The following is a 19,169-nucleotide window of genomic DNA, read 5'->3' as shown; positions in this document are numbered from 1 at the left end:
CCTCATTGGGCAGAGCATACTAAGCATCACTTGCAAGTGCTCTGAGATTTTTTAAAGTATACTGTACTATTTTTAAAGAGTGCATTTGGCTCCCGTCTTAAGAAATGTATGGCCGTGGCTAATTGGCTCAGTGGTACAGCATCAGCCCCACGTGTGGAAGTCCCAGGTATGATTCCAGTCAGGGTACAAAATAGAAGCGACCATCTGCTTTCCCACCCCTTTTTCCCCCCTCCTCTCTCTCTTTTCCTCTCCTGTAACCATGATTCGAGCAAGTTGGCCCCAGATGCTGAGGATGGTTCCATGGCTTTGCTTCAAGCACTAAAATAATTCAGTTGCTGAGCAAAGGAACAATGGTCCCAGATGGGCAGAGCATCGCCCGGTAGGGGGCTTGGCAGGTGGATCCCAGTTAGGGCGCATGTGGGAGTCTGTTTGCCAACCTCTCACTTTAATAATAACAATAATAATAATAATGTAAAAAGAATTGTCATTTTTGGATTATGTAACATTATTATTTATATATTATTATGTAAAGGCAGGTATACTGAGTTTCAGAAAGGCTAAATGACCTAACAATTCTATAAGTCCACAGATTTTATAATAACAATTCTAAATTTCATACCTGGTCCTTTAACTTCCAATTTTTATTTCTATTTAACAAATTCATAATCAACTATTTCTTAATAAATTGATATTATTTTAATCTCAACTCATCACTTGGATATTAAATAATGATCTCTTCAGGTATCAATAAGGCTCACATAGAATTTTTTTTCTCTCTTCACAAAGTGCTCACCAAATTCTGTAATTGTTTGTTTTTGTTTGTTTCTGTTTTTGGTACATGATCTTGGCTTTTTTCCTGCTTTCAGGCTATCCCTTTGGTGAGATTGCCAGCCTGCACTGGATGATTATTTATTTTAAGTTACTCCTTTAAGTGGGAGCAACTTAACATACACAAATAACAACTTGTTAGAGTGTTTACAAAAGACTAAAAATGTCCTGGTGAAAGGTCATGTTCTTGAGCATAGTGTAGGAACATTATTGGCACATGAACTTCACAGTAACAGTAGATCTCGTTATTTTTGCCTACTGTGACACTCTTCATCTTGCTTTTAGTATTGATAGACAAGGTTGCCATTTTGGAGCCTCATTATTTACTAAAACAATTGTTGTATATATATATTTTTTAATTAGCAGAAACATATCTATAGTAAATCTTTTTTTATTCATTCATTTTAGAGAGAAGAGAGAGAGAGAGAGAGAGAAAGAAAGAGAGAGAGAGAGAGAGAGATAAAAGGGGGAGGAGCAGGAAGCATCAACTTCCATATGTGCCTTGACCAGACAAGTGCAGGGTTTCAAACTGGCAACCTCGTCATTCCAGGTCGATGCTTTATCCACTGCGCAACCACAGGTCAGGCTAGAAAATCTTAGTAGTAAGTACAAAATACCAACATATCAAACAAATAGAAGTTGAATTGCTCAATTTGAAACAGTGGGGTAGTGGTGTGTGTATGTGGACAGGATGGACTTCTACCCATTTGTCTCTCTTACCAGTAATGGTGGTCTATGAGGTTTCCCCACTAGGGCTATAGTAATACAGCTAAACATTACTGAAATAAGAGATTATGTTTATTTAAATTTCATTCATAATAAAAAAAGTATATTCTACAATCAGAAAACAAAGCAACTCTTCTTTACCTATCACCTGACTAGAGAGTGCCCCATTGTGTAAATTTTATAAACCACAGTTTTTAAAAGGGCAAAACAAATGTTTCAGAAGCTTTTAAGGTTCTCAAAGGCATCATTACCAATTATTCACTGATGTGTAAGACCTTGTAAGTAAATAAAACCACTAAATAGGAGGAGACAAAGGAGAAGCCTCTACCACTGTCTTCTCGGGCTCCAATAAACACTGTTAATATAGATTTTAAGAGAGTAAGAAGGCAACAACTACTTGTTAGTGAAGTCTCTAAGGAAGAGCAGCAGGATTAAAAAAGAATCCCAAATTACTAGATTCCTCTGGTCATCAAACTACCCCCGCCCATCTGATTTCTGGGATATGTATATGCAAAAAGCATCTCTAAGTACAAGTATAACTTTATTCCTGACCTAGGATCAGTCCCAAATTCCTATATGAACTTACCTTGGTAAACTAGGTTAGATAATGAATAAATCTGAAGACACCTGAACACCCTGTTAGCCAATGCCTAAGTGGTAAGGAGCGCTTCAGTGCTCTGCTCTGGCCCACTTTCCTTGGAGTGATTCCTAGGTTCTATTGGTCAAAGAGGAAAGACAATGCTGAGTATATAGTCCCAAAGGGCCGCTAACACCAACCTTAACCACCATCTAAATAATATAGAAAAAAAAATAAGAACTATAAAGTTCACATTGAAATAAAACTTCTCTTTCTGTTTTCCACCAAAAGCTATAGTTTTACTTTACCTACATTTCTCAATCACCATTATTTTTGTTTTCTTCAAAATCTTTGAAACTCGCCTGACCAGGCAGTGGTACAGTGAATAGAACATCAGACTGGGACACGGAGGACCCGGGTTCGAAACCCTGAGTTCGCTGGCTTGAGCATGGGCTTATCTGGCTTGAGCACGGCTCATCCGGCTTGGGCGTGGGCTCACCAGCTTGAGCGGGGGTTGCTGGCTTGAATGTGGGATCATAGACATGACTCCATTGTCACTGGCTTGAGACCAAAAAGCCCAAGGACGCTGGTTTTATCCCAACGTCACTGACTTGAGCAAGGGGTCAATTGCTCTGCTGCAGCCCCCCTCAACCCCGGTCAAGGCACATAGAAGAAAGCTATCAATGAACAACTAAGGAGACTAAGGAGCTGCAACAAAGAATTGATGCTCCTCATTTCTCTCCCTTTCTATCTGTCTGTCCCTATCTGTCCCTCTCTCTGTCTCTCTCTGTCTCTGTCACACACACACAAAACAATTTATTAATTAAAGAAAATCTTTGAAACTCTCCTATAGTCTGATTCTTTAAAAGTAAAGGGCTGAAGGAGATGTAGGCTCAAGTTCTTGAACTGTTTAGTTGTTTGGCCTCTACTTCTTCACATCTCTTTTATTATTTTTCTTTTTCCCTTGAGCTTAGCATTTAAATTTATTTACACTCTGGAGTATTGCTTTTCACTTCAAGGGAGGAGATCAGGAGAACCTAAGCTTCTTTTCCAAGTCTTCCAAGCTCTGCTTCGACAGGTGTCCCAACCACCATTGGTATAAATATTTATGCTCCTCACAATCTTTCTATGAGTGGCCCTTTAATATTACTCCAGAAGTCAATTAAATGAAACAGAATATTAATTTCATTAATTTATCCCAGACTAATTATGTCATGAGGACAGAATTTCTATGGACTACTAGTCCATAAAGTGAACCCTGAAAAGGGAGGTTCTTATCAAATTACTTTAGGAAATATTACTCCCTAGGGTTTTACAATTCACAGTAACATTTTAAAAATTCTTAATAATTCCAAAACAAAAACATTCTTTTGATTTATCTATGCAGCATCAAATAATTTGACTATTAAAACATGTTTTAAAAAACATAAAACCAAATAACATGCCATAGTACTAATATTCTATAGCATATCCTTTATTTAGTAAATGCTAACTCTGTCGAAAAGTCATACACCCCATATTTGTTTCTGAAGACAAAGTGACCACACAAGAAATGTTTTATTATGTGCATTAGATAAAACACTACTGTAATTTAAATTACTTAATTCCAGAAGAATAAAGCTAATTAATTCCTTTCTCTGAACAATTTAGCCCCATAAACCCTCCTTTTCAAGTCAATCTGTTACAAACACACCTTAAATTTCAATATAATTAATGTTTACATTTACTGCTTCCTCTCCAAAGTTTAATCCCCCAAAATATACAAAATGAATCTCATATTAATATTTTCAAGACAATTATAAAATAAGCTCTATTTCTCACACTTACTCTTCTCAATGTAACCAATGATTCTCATGTAAGGGTGTGGTTGGAACCAAGGTTTTTTCTGTGCACTTACACTCTAGAATTGATGTGTCTCTCTTAAGTATCTCATGCTAGATTTTTCTGTATTCCAATATAAATATAGATTAAAAATTATTCATTATGTCTTTTATGCATTCCACCTAAAACAAAATTCTAAGAATTAGAAAAGAGTAAATTTTAGTGTCTCTAATCAGTTAGCTTAGTTGGTTAAGAGTGTTGTCCCATAACAAGATTGTGGGTTTGATCCTTGGCAAAGGCACACATGGGAAGCAACTGATGAATGAACAACTGAGTTAAACATCAAATAAATCCTTCCCTTACCACTCCCTTCTCTCTTCCTTCCTCTCCCTTGTCTCAAAAAAAAAAAAAAAAAGCCCTGGCAAGTTGCTCAGTCAATTGGAGTATCAGCCCCAAATACAGAGGTTGCTCGTTTGATTCTCCAGTCAAGGCACATACAAAAGCAGCTTGAGGTTTCTCTCTCTCTCTCTCTCTCTCTCTCTCTCTCTCCCCTGCCACTCTCAAAAAAATAAAAACAGAAATAAAAGCAAAACATGAATTTGAAAAACACAAACCTTGAGTGACATCAGAGAAATAGCAGCATGAGGGATACTCCTGATCTTTCCCCTTGATATTCCAACAAATTCAACAACTAAACACAAGGAAAAAAACCATAGGAGCACCCAAAATTTACACACACCAAACAAAGGTATGATTGGGCGAAAAGTGGCTGAATATTTAATATAGATGGAGGACAGGGCATTTCACTTACCGCACTGATCTCAGGTAGGGGCACTGTTTTGGGAAGGAGCTGAGTTAGGGTAGGTGCCCAAACAAAGGAAAAAACACACCAATTCTACCTGAGATTGTGGACGTTCCACATGTGCATGGGCAGTGGGACCCACCTAAAATTACCAGCAAAGGTGTACCCTCGGCCCTGGCCGGTTGGCTCAGTGGTAGAGCATCGCCCTGGCGTGTGGAAGTCCCGGGTTCGATTCCCCACCAGGGCACACAGGAGTAGCGCCCATTTGCTTCTCCACCCCTCCCCCTCTCCTTCCTCTCTGTCTCTCTCTTCCCCTCCAGCAGCCGAGGCTCCACTGGAGCAAAGATGGCCCGGGCACTGGGGATGGCTCCTTGGCCTCTGCCCCAGGCGCTAGAGTGGCTCTGGTTGCAAGAGAGTGACACCTGGGAGGGGCAGAGCATCGCCCCCTGGTGGGCAGAGCGTCGCCCCTGGTGGGCGTGCCGGGTGGATCCTGGTCAGGCGCATGACTGTCTCTCCCCGTTTCCAGTTTCAGAAAAATACAAAAAAAAAAGTGTGCCCTCATGGGCCGGCGCCAGCATCTTTGTGCATTCCCAGCTCCATGATCACTGGCACTGTGCTAGCAACTCCACCTAGTAACGCCAGCACCCAGAGTGAGCAGGCGCACATGCAGGCCAGAGTGCTTAGTTCAAGATTATCAATGTTAGGTAACTGCGTGAGTACCAGCATCTTTGGGCATTCCCGGGTCCATGATCCCCAGCACGGGGCATACACAGGGATCGGAGTGCTTAGCCTGAGATTATCGGTACTGGGCACCTTCATGGGCACCAGCATGTTTGGGCATTCCCGGCTCCATGATCTCCAGCGCCGGGCGTGTGCACGGGTCAAGACCCTTGGCCTGAGACTGCCTATGCTGGGTGCTTGAATGGAGGCTGCAGCTGTCTGTGTGCATTGCTGGAGTTGTGGGAGCTGGACACACACGTGGCCTATTGCGGGCTACCAAGCAGTGCAATCGGGAAAAGTCCGTGGAGATTAGAACAGCGGTGCACTGAAGCATGCGAGATATGCCTGCCGGCCCATAGAATTTTGCCTGTGTGTAACAGAAAGGCACTTGGTCCTTGGTCTGTGCCCTGTACTGCCTTCTCTTGCTGGCAGGTTTGGTTGCCACTTCCTTGCCCAGAACTGTACTTTGAGTGGCACTGGAAGGGGGACCTGGATGTGCATAGATTCCCTTACTGCAAGGAACTCAACTTGCAGCTGAGGTGGACTCCACAGCTAAGTCTTCAGGCTGCTAATTCCAGTGGAAGGGACGTGTGGAGAAGCACCTGGAAAACTGAGACTGCCATTGCAAGAGCCATGTAATTGCAAAGCCCTAACAAGCCCCACTTGCCAACGGGACTGAAGTCCAACCTATGTCATTAGCACAGAGACACACCAGCAGATCTCTGTCCAAGAGCCCCACAGAGGCAAAACTCATAGAACAGCGCCACCTGCCCCCCCCAAAAAAAAGAAGCTACCTCCCAAAACCAGAAAAAAAATAACATTTTTTTCAATGCTTTTTGTCATTTTTACTTCTTTCCTTTTTCTCTTTTTAAATTATTTTCCTTTTTAACTACATTATCCATAGTTGTTACATTTTGCATTCTTGTTTTTGTGAGGGTTTCATTACAGAAACCATTGCTTCTGTTTTTTCTTCTTTCTCTTTGTTTTGTATTTTGTTTTTTGTCCTTTCTCTTTATTCTCACTTCTCCTTTATCTTTTTTCTTCTTCCTCTCATCTGATTGTCATTTATTATCAAGTTATTATATTTGGACTCATATTTTTCTTTGTGGCATTTTGCTTGTTTCTACCTTCATTTTTTCTCTCTGTTGTCATCGCTCCTCAGTTCCACTCCTTGTTCTCTGTAGTTTTTGTTCCACTTATCAATATAAAATTTTCATTTTTTACTGTATTTTTTCAACTTTTATTTTATTTTCTTAATTATCTCTTATTAGTGTTATTAACAATACCACTTTCAAATGTCATTAAGAAAAAAGAAATCAGCCCTGGCCGGTTGGCTCAGCGGTAGAGCGTCGGCCTAGCGTGCGGAGGACCCGGGTTCGATTCCTGGCCAGGGCACACAGGAGAAGCACCCATTTGCTTCTCCACCCCTCCGCCGCACTTTCCTCTCTGTCTCTCTCTTCCCCTCCCGCAGCCAAGGCTCCATTGGAGCAAAGATGGCCCGGGCGCTGGGGATGGCTCTGTGGCCTCTGCCTCAGGCGCTAGAGTGGCTCTGGTCACAACATGGCGACGCCCAGGATGAGCAGAACATCGCCCCCTGGTGGGCAAAGCGTCGCCCCTGGTGGGCGTGCTGGGTGGATCCCGGTCGGGGGCATGCGGGAGTCTCTCTGACTGTCTCTCCCTGTTTCCAGCTTCAGAAAAAAATAATAATAATAAAATAAAAAGAAAAGAAAAAAGAAATCAAATATAATGGATACAAAAGACAGAGATGTAGCTCAGGTAGATGATGAAAAGTCTCTAGAAAAAATTTTCAATTACTTGGAAACCATGGAGTTAAATGACAGGGAATTCAAAATTGAAGTCCTAAAAATACTCAGTAAAATACAAGAAAGCTCTAAAAGGCAATTTAGTGAGCTCAAAAAAACAACTTAATAAACTAAAAGAATACTTTATCGAGGAAATTGAAATTATAAAAAGTAACTAAACAGAGATGAAAAACTCAATACATAAACTGAAAAATAAGGTGACAAGCTTAGCTAATAGGACAGGCCAAAGAGAGGAGAGAATTAGTGACATAGAAGACAGGCAACTAGAGATACTACAGAGAGAAGAAGAGAGAGACTCACAAACAAACAAAAAAATCAAAAAGCCATACAAGAATTGTCTGACTCCATCAGAAAGAGCAGTAAAGAATAATGGGTACATCAGAAGAAGATGATGAGAGAAAAAGGAATAGAGAACATATTCAAACAAATAATTGATGAGAATTTCCCAAGCCTGTGGAAAGAATTAGAGCCTTGAATCCAAGAAGCAAACAGAACACCGAGTTACCTTAACCCAAACAGACCTATTCCAAGGCACATCATAATGAAATGATTACAAATCAATGACAAAGAAAATATCCTCAAGGCAGCCAGGGAAAAGAAGACATATAAAGGAAGGCCCATTAGGTTATCATCAGATTTCTAAACAGCCAACAAGAAAACAATAACAAGAATAATCTGTGACAACAAAAACAAAAAAGGGGAGAAGACAAAAATTAGCAATAACAAAGGAGGATGGATTGCAGAAGCACTCATGAGATATTGGACTGCAATGAATATGATATATATTCTTTAAATTACTTAATGGTAACCATCCCTGAAAATACCACTACTGAAACACATAGCTTAAAAAAGAAGAAACAGAGGAAAGAAGTGTGGAATACAACCAAACAAAAACAAATGACAGAAAAAAAGGAGAAGAACCAAACAAAAAACACAGCTATTAGAAAGCATTATATAAAATGGCAATAGAAAACCCTCAAGTGTCAATAATTACATTAAATATAAATGGATTGAACTCACCAATAAAAAAAAACAAAGAGTAGCAAAGTGGATTTAAAAAGAAAATCCAACTGTATGCTGCTTTCAAGTAACACATCTAAGCTACAAGGATAAAAACAGACTCAAAGTGAAAGGCTGGAAAACGATGCTCCAAGCAAATAATATCTAAAGAAAGCAGGGGTAGCCATACTCATGTCTAACAATGCTGACTACAAGACAACAAAGGTAATCAGAGACAAAGATGGAATTTCACAATGATAAAGGAGACATTGAATCAAGAAGACATAACATTTGTTAATATATATGCACCAAGCCAAGGAGCACCAAAGTATATAAGATATCCACTAACTGATCTAAAAATAACTAACAAATACGATCATACTTGGAGACCTTAATACACCACTGATGGCTCTAGATTGTTCATCCAAATAGAAAATTAATAAAGAATTATTGGCCTTAAATGGAACACTAAAACAATTGGATATGATAGACATCCACAGGACATTTAATTCCAAAACATCAGAGTATACATTTTTCTCCATTGTAAATGGTACATTCTCAAGAATTGATCATATGTTGTGACACAAAACTAACATCAGCAAATTCAGAAAGATTGAAATTATGCCAAGCATATTCTCTGATCATAAAGCTTTGAAACTAGAATTCAACTTCAGAAAAGAAGTAAACAAACCCACAAAAATGTGGAAACTAAACAACATACTTCTTAAAATTGAGTAGGTCAAAGAAGAAATAAAAGCAGAAATCAAAAGATATATAGACAAACAAAAATGACGACATGACATATCAGAATCTCTGGGATGCAGCAAAAGCCATAATAAGTGGGAAGTTCATATCATTACTGGCTTATATGACCAAATAAGAGAGAGCCCAAGTAAACAACATCACATCTTAAGGAACTAGAAAAAGAAGAACAAAGGTAATCCAAAACCAGCAGAAGAAAGAAAATAATAAAAATTAGAACAGAAGTAAATGAAATAGAGAATAAAAGATCTATAGAAAGAATCAATAAAACAAGGAACTAGCCTGACCAGGTGGTGGCACAGTGAATAGAGCGTCGGACTAGGATGCGGAAGGACCCAGGTTCGAGACCCTGAGGTCACCAGCTTGAGCGTGGGCTCATCTGGTTTGAGCAAAAGCTCACCAGCTTGGACCTAAGGTGGCTGGCTCAAGCAAGGGGTTACTTGGTATGCTGAAGGCCCACGGAAAAGCACATATGAGAAAGCAATCAATGAACAACCCAGGTGTTGCCACGAAAAACTGATGATTGATGCTTCTCATCTCTCTCCATTCCTGTCTGTCTGTCCCTATCTATCCCTTTCTCTGACTCTCTCTCTGTCTCTGTAAAACAAACAAACAAACAAACAAAAAGAAACCCACAAGGAGCTGGTTCTTTGAAAAGATCAACAAAATTGACAAACCCTTAGCAAGACTCATTACAGAAAAAAGAGAAAGGATGCACATAAACAAAATCCAAAATGAAAGAGAAGAAATTACCACAGACATTATAAATATACAAAAAAATTATTCTATAATACTATGAAAAGCTATATGCCACCAAATTTAACAAACTAGAAGAAATGGATAAATTCCTAGAACAATATAATCTTCTTAGACTGAATTATGAAGAAGTAGAAAGTCTAAACAGACCCATAAGCAGGGAAGAAATAGAAACAACTATCAAAAACCTCCCAAAAAATAAAAGTCCAGGGCCAGACAGCTATACTAGTGAATTCTATCAAACATTCAAAGAAGATTTGGTTCCTATCCTACTCAACGTCTTTCAAAAAATTGAAGAAGAAGCAATACTTCCAAATTCATTTTATATGGCCAACATAACCCTCATACCAAAACATGGCAAGGACAACACACACACAAAAAACTACAGACCAATATCTCTAATGAATACAGATGCTAAAATACTAAACAAAATACTAGCAAACCTAATACAACAGCACATTAAAAAAATAATTTACCAAGATCAAGTGCAATTCATCCCAGAATCTCAAGTATGGTTCAACATATGTAAAACAACATAATACACCATATCAACAAAACATGAACAAAAACCATATGATCCTATAAAAGGATGCAGAAAAGGCATTTGATAAAATACAACATTATTTTATGTTTAAAACACTCAACAAAATAGGTATGGAAGGAAAATATCTCAACATATAAAGGCCATTTGTGACAAACCATCAGCTAACATCATATTAAATGTCAAAAAACTGAAAACTTTTCCTCTAAAATCAGGAACAAGACAAGGCTGCCTACTCTCTCCACTCCTATTCAACATAGTGCTGGAAGTTCGAGCCAGAGCAATTAGACAAGAGAAAGAAATAAAAGGCATTCATATTGGGAAAGAAGAAGTAAAGGTTTCACTTTTTGCAGATGATATGATCCTGTATATAGAAAACCCCAAAGACTCCACAGAAAGACTATTAGAAACAATAAACCAACAAAGTAAGGTCACAGGATAAAAAATTAACATACAGAAGTCTATTACTATCTTATAGGCCAACAATAAAACTTCAGAAAATGAACTCAAAAAAATAATCCCTTTTACAGTTGCAACAACAACATAAAATCTTAGGAATAAACCTAAAAAAGAATGTAAAGGACCTATATAATGAAAAGTACAAAGCATTGTTAAAGGAAATAAAGACACAACGAAATGGAAAATGATTCCTTGTTCTTAGATAGGAAGAATAAATATAGTTAAAATGCCATATTACCCAAAGCAATATACAAATTAAATGCAATTCCCATCAAAATTCCAATGTCATTTTTTAAAGAAATGACAAAAAACCACCAGGTTTATATGGAACCATAAAAACCCTGAATAACCAAAGTAATTTTAAAGAGAAAAAAATGAAGCTGGAAACATTACAATAACTGAAGTCAAATTATACTACAGAGCCACAATAATCAAAACAGCGTGGTATTGGCAGAAAAATAGACACTCAGAACAATGAAACAGAATAGAGAGCCCAGAAATAAAACCACATATATATGGTTAAATCATCTTTGATAAAGGAGCCAAAAACACACAATGGAGAAAAGAAAGCCTCTTTAAAAAATGGTGGTGGGAAAACTGAAAAGCCATGTGCAAAAAAATGAAACTCGGCTACAGTTTGCCTCCTTGTACAAAAGTTAATTCAAAATGGATCAAAGACATAAATATAAAATCAGAAACAATGAAATACATAGAAGAAAACATAGGTATTAAACTCATGGACCTAGGCCATAAAGAACATTTTATGAATTTGACTCCAAAGGCAAGGGAAGTGAAGGCTGAGATAAATGAATGGGACTACATCAGACTAAGAAGCTTTTGCACAGCAAAAAAAACAGACAACAAAACAAACAGTCAACTAAAGGGGAGATGATATTTTTTGAACAACAGCTCAGATAAGGGGCTAATATCCAAAATATATAAAGAACTCACAAACTCAACTACAAACAAGGAAAAAATCCAATAAAAAAATGGGAAGAGGACATGAACAGACAATTCTCCCAGGAAGAAATACAAATGACCAATAGATATATGAAAAGATGCTCATCTTCACTAGCTATTAGAGAAATGCAAATCAAAACTACAATGAGATACCACCTCACACCTGTTAGATTAGCTATTATCAACAAGACAAGTAATAACAAGTGTTGAAGAGGCTGTGGAGAAAAAGGAACCCTCATTCACTGTTGGTGGGAATGTACAGTAGTACAACCATTACATTATGGAAGAAAGTATGGTGGTTCCTCAAAAAATTAAAAATATAACTACCATATGACCCAACAATCACTCTACTGGATCTATACCCCAAAACTCAAAATTATTGGTACATAAAGACACATGCAGCCCCATGTTCATCGCAGCATTGTTCACAGTGGCCAAGACATGGAAACAACCTAAAAGCCCTTCAATAGAAGATTGGATAAAGAAGATGTGGTACATATATACTATGGAATAATACTCAGCCATAAGAAATGATGACATAGGATCATTTATGACAACGTGGATGGACCTTGATAACAGTATAATGAGTGAAATAAGTAAATCAGAAAAAGCTAAAAACTGTATGATTCCGTACATATTTGGGACACAAAATTGAGACTCATGAACATAGATAAGAGTGTGGTGGTTACCAGGGGGAGGAGAAGGAAGGAGAGGAGGGTGGATGGGAGGGGAGAGGCATAAAGAAAACCAAATGAATAGTGACGGAGGACAATTTGCCTTTGGGTGATGGGTATACAACATAATCGAAGGTCAAAGGATCTGGAGATGTTTCCTCTAATCTATGTGCTCTAGTGTCACCTGTTAAAATTAATTGTCTAAACAAAATTATTTAAAAAAAAGAAGAAAACTACAAACCTAAAAAATAAAGCCAGTATTACTTTGATGTTGCAATATAAATTAATATTTCTCAACCAAAATAATGTTTATTAAACCTGATACATATATTGCCTAGCTTTCCAGTGCAATGTGAATTGTAGACCCGTAATTTTCAACTGGTGTGCCACAGAAATTTTAAAATGTGTACTACCTGACTCTTTAGTCAGGGGCAGGGACTTTTTATCCCTTAGACCAGGGGAAGTCAACCTTTTTATACCTACCACTCACTTTGTATCTCTGTTAGTAGTAAAATTTTCTAGCCACCCACCGGTTGGCTAGTAATGGTGATTTATAAAGTAGGGAAGTAACTTTACTTTTTAAAATTTATAAAGCAGAGTTACAGCAAGTTAAAGCATATAATAATAATTACTTACCAAGTACTTTATGTTGGATTTTCATTAAGTTTGGCAGAATAAGTCTTTATAAAACAACTTACTATAGTTAAATCTATCTTTTTATTTATACTTTGGTTGCTCTGCTACCACCCACCATAAAAGCTGGAACACCCACTAATGGGCGGTAGGGACTAGGTTGACTACCACTGCCTTAGACTGTCATATAAAAAAATGACAAGAGCCAACACAACAACTGCTGTCAGTATGAGTGAATCAAAATTATACCTATTTTTTATTCAGATCAGTCAAAAATATGGTGTAATTTTTTTGGTGTGCTGCAGAATTTTAGTAATTAGTTTCTGTGTGCCACGAGATGAAAATGTTGAAAATCACTTCAGTGAATCAAAGCAGATACATAGTGGTACCTGGGGAGAAATGGCTGGACAGAAAAACTGAAAGAGTACTAACCGTAGAAGTTTGGAGAACAGCGTTAAGACTGGTTTCCTTTTTTCTCTGAGTTGGCAATCATTTTTTGGCTGGAGTCCAGAATCTACTATGCCTGAACCCAAAATGCAATTAGGACAATTTTTCCAAGATGTTAATACAGAACTATGATTCTCATATATTAATGAATGTTAATCACCTATTTTTTTTTTTCTCTTCTGAGACTAGGATTTGAAACATTTTAATATACTAGTAAAATTAGAGAATTTACAGTTCTGACAGCATTAGTTTCTGCATCTTTTATTCTATTCATTTTAGGTCCACTATCAATATACAAAAATATTTTGATTGCCTTCAAAGCATACAATAATTCTTCCATTGTCTAATTGGCACCATGTAATTGCAACCTGGCTTGATTTGAGTGTGTGCTCTAATTCTATTCTCATTTGTGAAGTACATTCCACGTTAATAATAATAGGCAATTCTCTAAGCAAAATCTTTAGCATTGCTTTCCCAGCTATTCTGTTATTCTACTATTTCTTTTGTAGTTTTCTAATCTGGCAGCTCCCCAATCTTTCCTAGCTGTTGTTCTCTTTCCATCACCAAGAGTGTTGAATCTGCTTTATATAAATACTACACAATTCTTTAGGTCACCAAGACAGGTTTTTCATGTTGTCCAATTTTAGCTCACAGAAGAATTCTTCCCCAAAGATTTCTAAAGACAATCTTCTGTTCTAATGTTTTCCAAGCATTTTTATTTTTGGAATTCTAGTGAGAAGCAAAATCTTTATCCCCACATGTACTTTCATCCTCAGGTATTCGGTTTCTGCACCTTGGGTGACCTTCCCACATTCATGATCTCACAGACTCAGTTTCTGCTTTCTTACCACAAAAGACCTCTTTTTAATCCTCAAGTATTTCCCTTACAGTTTAATATATACTTTGAGATGCCTCTGAAGTTTATACCCATTTCCACTTATTCTTTTTCATAAGATAGAAGAGCATCAATCATCAGTTTTTATATTTGTGCAAATATAGGTTGTTTCAAATAAAGTTATTCCATTGTTATTTTTGAAAGCTTAGCTTATCTTTGTTGTTAATATTTTTAAATGAATGAAGCATAATTAAAAATTAATTCTATGTATTTCTTGTTTTTATTTTCTTCTTGTCTATTTCACATAGCTGAAAATTATTTCCCAGACAGCATGAGAACCATGGTACCATCTTCAACTAATGTTACTTCCTTGCTACCCACTCTCTAGGACAGTTGAATGATTAATATTTTGTATCAGAAAACTTAGATTCAGATCCTGGCTCTCTCCTGCTACAAGCTATGTGACGAAGGGGAAAATAATAATAATAATAATTTTTATTAATATTATTATTATTACTTAGGTAAGAGGAGGGGATATAGAGAGACAGACTCCCACATACAACCTGACAAGGATCCACCAGTCAACCCTGTCTGGGGCTGATGCTCGCAACCATGCTATTTTTCACACCTAAGGATAACACAGTCAGACCAACCAAGTTATCCTCAGCACCTGAGTCAATGCTTGAAACAGTCAAGCTACTGGCTATGGGAAGGGAAGAGGGAAAGAAGGGAGAGAAGCAGAGGGAGAGAAAGCAGATAGTCACTTCTCTGTGCTCTGATGATGAATTGAACCCAGAAGAACATCTATAAGCCAAGCAGACACTCTATCCACTGAGCCACCAGCCAGGGCCCATGGGGAAATTACCTTTTCTGAGTCTTACTATAAAATTATTATCATAATTAGTATTTAAATCATAAAATTACTATTATAATTAAATGAGATAACTTATTACAAGCATATAGGACAGTCTAATGTGCTTCTTAGTTTCCTTAATGTGATTAACTAGTTCACATAAAGGTAGGCATCAAAATGCTGAATTTCTAAACCTTGATTTGAAATTTTTCAGTAACTAATTTTCAAACTGTAACTGGATGATAATACGAATGCTAATGAGACTATCTGGTGATTGATTATTCTTCTGATGGCTATTGATTCTTTTTACATAATTAGGAGCCACAACCAAAGGTGACACGAAGAATGAGCTCACAACCACAAATACAACGGTGGCAAATCTTCTACTTCCAAATGCTGTTTCAACATTACAAAGTTCCCAACACAAGAGTAAGTATAAGAATTTGTGCTAAATGTTAAACTAGTTTGTTAGATAGGATTAGACCCGATGTTTTCTAGACAACTGCTACCAAAGGACCATACCCCTCCTGTGTTCTCTCCTAGTCTCTACCAAATAAGACATTTGATCACTTTGCTTTATACAATGACACTCTATCCCTCCACAGCCACAAATGGTTGGGTGCCAAAGAAGATTAATTCAAGGGTGGGCAGTCAGCTATGATATCACCTGGTATAAAAATGTAAGTTTGGCCAACAAATTAGACAACTTTGATAAAATAGGAAAACTTTTAAAACAAAACAAATTGCTAAAACTGACTGTAGAAGATAATAAGTCTGAAAAGACCTAAAACAATCATAGATATTGCATTAGAAATTTAAAATGATCCCATGAAGGAAACACCATGTAGTATGGCTTCACATGTAATTCTGTAAAATATTTTTTAAAATAATGATAACATTTTTTTTTTCAAAATCTTTCAGGAAAGTAGAAGAGAGAACACTACATAAATAATTATCTGAGGCCAATAGTACTCTAATACCAAAGCTAGAAAGGGATAAAATGAAAAAGGAAGTCAAGAAACTACAGACCAAGTACCTCATAACAATAGATACAAATATCCTTATTAAAATTTAGCAAATCAAATTCAGTAACAGATAAAAATTACAAAAGGAAATAAAATATGGACAAGTGGTATTTGTCCAGGAATGCAAGGTTAGTTTAGCATATGAAAATCAAGTAATGCAATACAGAATATTAGTAGAATCAGTAGGTACAGAAAAATATTTGACAAAATTAAGAGAAATAAATAAAACTCTCAATAGACTAGAAATGATACTTTCCCAAACTCATAAAGGACATCAGGGAAAAACATACAGCAAATACTTTATTTAGTAGTGAAAAATGTTTTTCTCTTAATATCTGGAACATAGCAAAGATGTCCATTCTGATCACTTCTATTCAAAATTGTAACCAAAGATTCTAAATAATACAATAAAGTGATAGATTGACAGATAGCTAGATAGGTAGATAGGTAGGTAGATAGATGATAGATAAATGGATAGATAGATAGATAGATAAATAGATAGATAATAGACAGATTTATTCATTCAGATTAGAAAGAAGAAAACAAAACAGTTTTTCTTAGCAGACTACATTATTATCTCTGTAGAAAATCCAAAGAACACACAAAAACATACTAGAATTAATAAAGAATATTTCATATCACAGGATATAAGAAATACAAAAATAAATGATATTTCTTAAGATTTAACTTATTGGTTTTAGAGAAGAGCGAGAGAGAGAAGGTGGGCAAGAGGAGACGGAAGCATCAACTTGTAGTATTTGCTTCTGGTATGTGCCTTGACTTGGCAAGCCTGAGGTTTTGAACCAGCAAACTCAGAATTCCACATTGACACTTTATCCACTGTGCCACCACACGTCAGGCAACATATGATATTTCTATATATTAGCAATGAGAATTAAAAAATAAAATTAAGGAAATAGTGTCATTTACAATTACCTGAGAAAGAATAAAATATATAGGACTAAATTTAACAATAAGAATGTAAGATTTGTACACTGAACTATAAAACATTTATGTAAGAAAGTAAATATCTAATTAAATGGAATGACATTACATATTCATGGATTGGAAGACGATATTTTAAGATAGTAGCTCTCCTCAAGTTTATAAATAATTGATAAATATATTTAATACAATCGCTATCAGAATCACAGCAAGCTTTTTTTTTTTTTTAGAAATTGATATGCTGATCTTAAAATATATAAAGAATGAAAGGACCTGGAATAGCCAAAACACTTTCCTAAGTGAACTAAGGTGGCAGACTTACACAAGTCAATTATAAAACTGACTCTAAAACTATAGTAATCAAGATGGTGTTATTGAGATAATGAATATTAATAGTATCATTATTCATAGTAGTCACACTGTAAGTAATCCAAGTGTCTATTAACTGATGAAATGAAATATTCCATTGGATTTTCCATTTGGATAATTATTCCATTTGGAGAATATTTCAAAATGTGGAATATTCATATGATAGAATACTATTCATAAATTTAAAGAAACAAAATACTGATACATGTTATAGCACAATGGACCTCAAAAGTACTGTACTCGGCCCTGGCCGGTTGGCTCAGTGGTAGATCATCAACGTGGTGTGCAAGGGGTCCCAGGTTCAATTCCCGGCCAGGGCACACAGGAGAAGCGCCCATCTGCTTCTCCACCCCTCCCCCTCTCCTTCCTCTTTGTCTCTCTCTTCCCCTCCCGCAGCGAGGCTCAATTGGAGCAAAGATGGCCCGGGCGCTGGGGATGGTTCCTTGGCCTCTGCCCCAGGCGCTAGAGTGGCTCTGGTCACAATAGAGCGACGCCCCGGAGGGGCAGAGCATCGCCCCCTGGTGGGCAGAGCGTCGCCCCCTGGTGGGCGTGCCGGGTGGATCCCAGTCGGGCGCATGCGGGAGTCTGTCTCTCCCCGTTTCCAACTTCGGAAAATACAAAAAAAAAAAGTATTATACTCAATGACAGAAACCTTTCACAAAACTTGACATATTATATAATTAATTTATATTAAATACCAGAATGAACATTTCATAGGGAAAAGAAGCAGAAATGTAGTTGCCTGAAGCTGAAGGTGGGACTAGGGATTGACTGCAAAAAGGCTCAGGTGAGTTTTTTGTGTTAATGAAAATGTTCTAAAACTGGATTATAGTGATGGTTGTACAACTTTAAGAATTTACTAGAAAATATTGAGTTGTATACTCAAAATTAGTTAATTTCATTTTGAATTTTTTTATAAAATTGAGTTTAAAAACTAAAGAGAAGAGCCTGACCAAGTAGTGGCACAGTGGATAGAGGATTGACCTGGGACACTGAGGACCCAGGTTCAAAACCCTGAGGTCGCTGGTTAAGCACAGGCTCATCTGAATTAAAACTGAGGTTGCTGGCTTGAGTGTGGGATCATAGACATGACCCCATGGTCACTGGCTTGAACACAAAAGGTTGCTGGTGTGAAAAGTCCATGGTCTCTGGCTTGAGCAAAGTGTCACTGGCTCAGCTGGAGCCCCCCAGTCAGGGCACATATGAGAAAGTAATCAATGAACAACAAAAGTGTTGCAACTATGAGTTGATGGTTCTTATCTCTCCCTTTCTGTCTCCTCTGTCTCTGTCTTTGTCTCTCTGATTCTTTCTCTTTCTTACACATACACACACACACACACACACACACACACACAAACACACACACAAATGAACAAATTAAAAAACTAAAAAGAATAAAATCTTGACTTAGGCCAATGAAATTTCCTTTCCAAGAAAACCCAAAGAAACAAAAGAGGTGAATAGCTATGGAAACAAGCAGCAAGGTTTTAATAGTTGAGTGAGTCTGAGACAGCCATGGTAATTTCTATGCAGACCTATGACAGATTTTAAAAATTATAAAAAATAGAGTTCATAGAGAAAAATGGAGAGTGAGTATATGGGGATATGGAGAAA

At 37.1% G+C, this 19,169-nt stretch overlaps 1 protein-coding gene across 2 annotated transcripts in view; it reads left to right on the top strand.

Annotated features, from left to right (window-relative positions):
- Positions 1-19,169, top strand: part of EMCN (endomucin) — a 133,178-nt gene that overhangs the window by 70,074 nt on the left and 43,935 nt on the right. For both annotated transcript variants that reach the window (XM_066386056.1, XM_066386057.1), the window contains exon 4: positions 15,535-15,645. In XM_066386056.1, coding sequence (XP_066242153.1) covers positions 15,535-15,645 — 111 coding nt within the window. The remainder of the gene's footprint in view (positions 1-15,534; positions 15,646-19,169) is intronic.

Source organism: Saccopteryx leptura, chromosome 5, assembly GCF_036850995.1.
Source record: "Saccopteryx leptura isolate mSacLep1 chromosome 5, mSacLep1_pri_phased_curated, whole genome shotgun sequence".
Taxonomy (NCBI): Eukaryota; Metazoa; Chordata; class Mammalia; order Chiroptera; family Emballonuridae; genus Saccopteryx; species Saccopteryx leptura.
The sequence above is the reverse complement of the archived record's forward strand: the minus strand, read 5'-3'. Positions and strand labels throughout refer to the sequence as shown.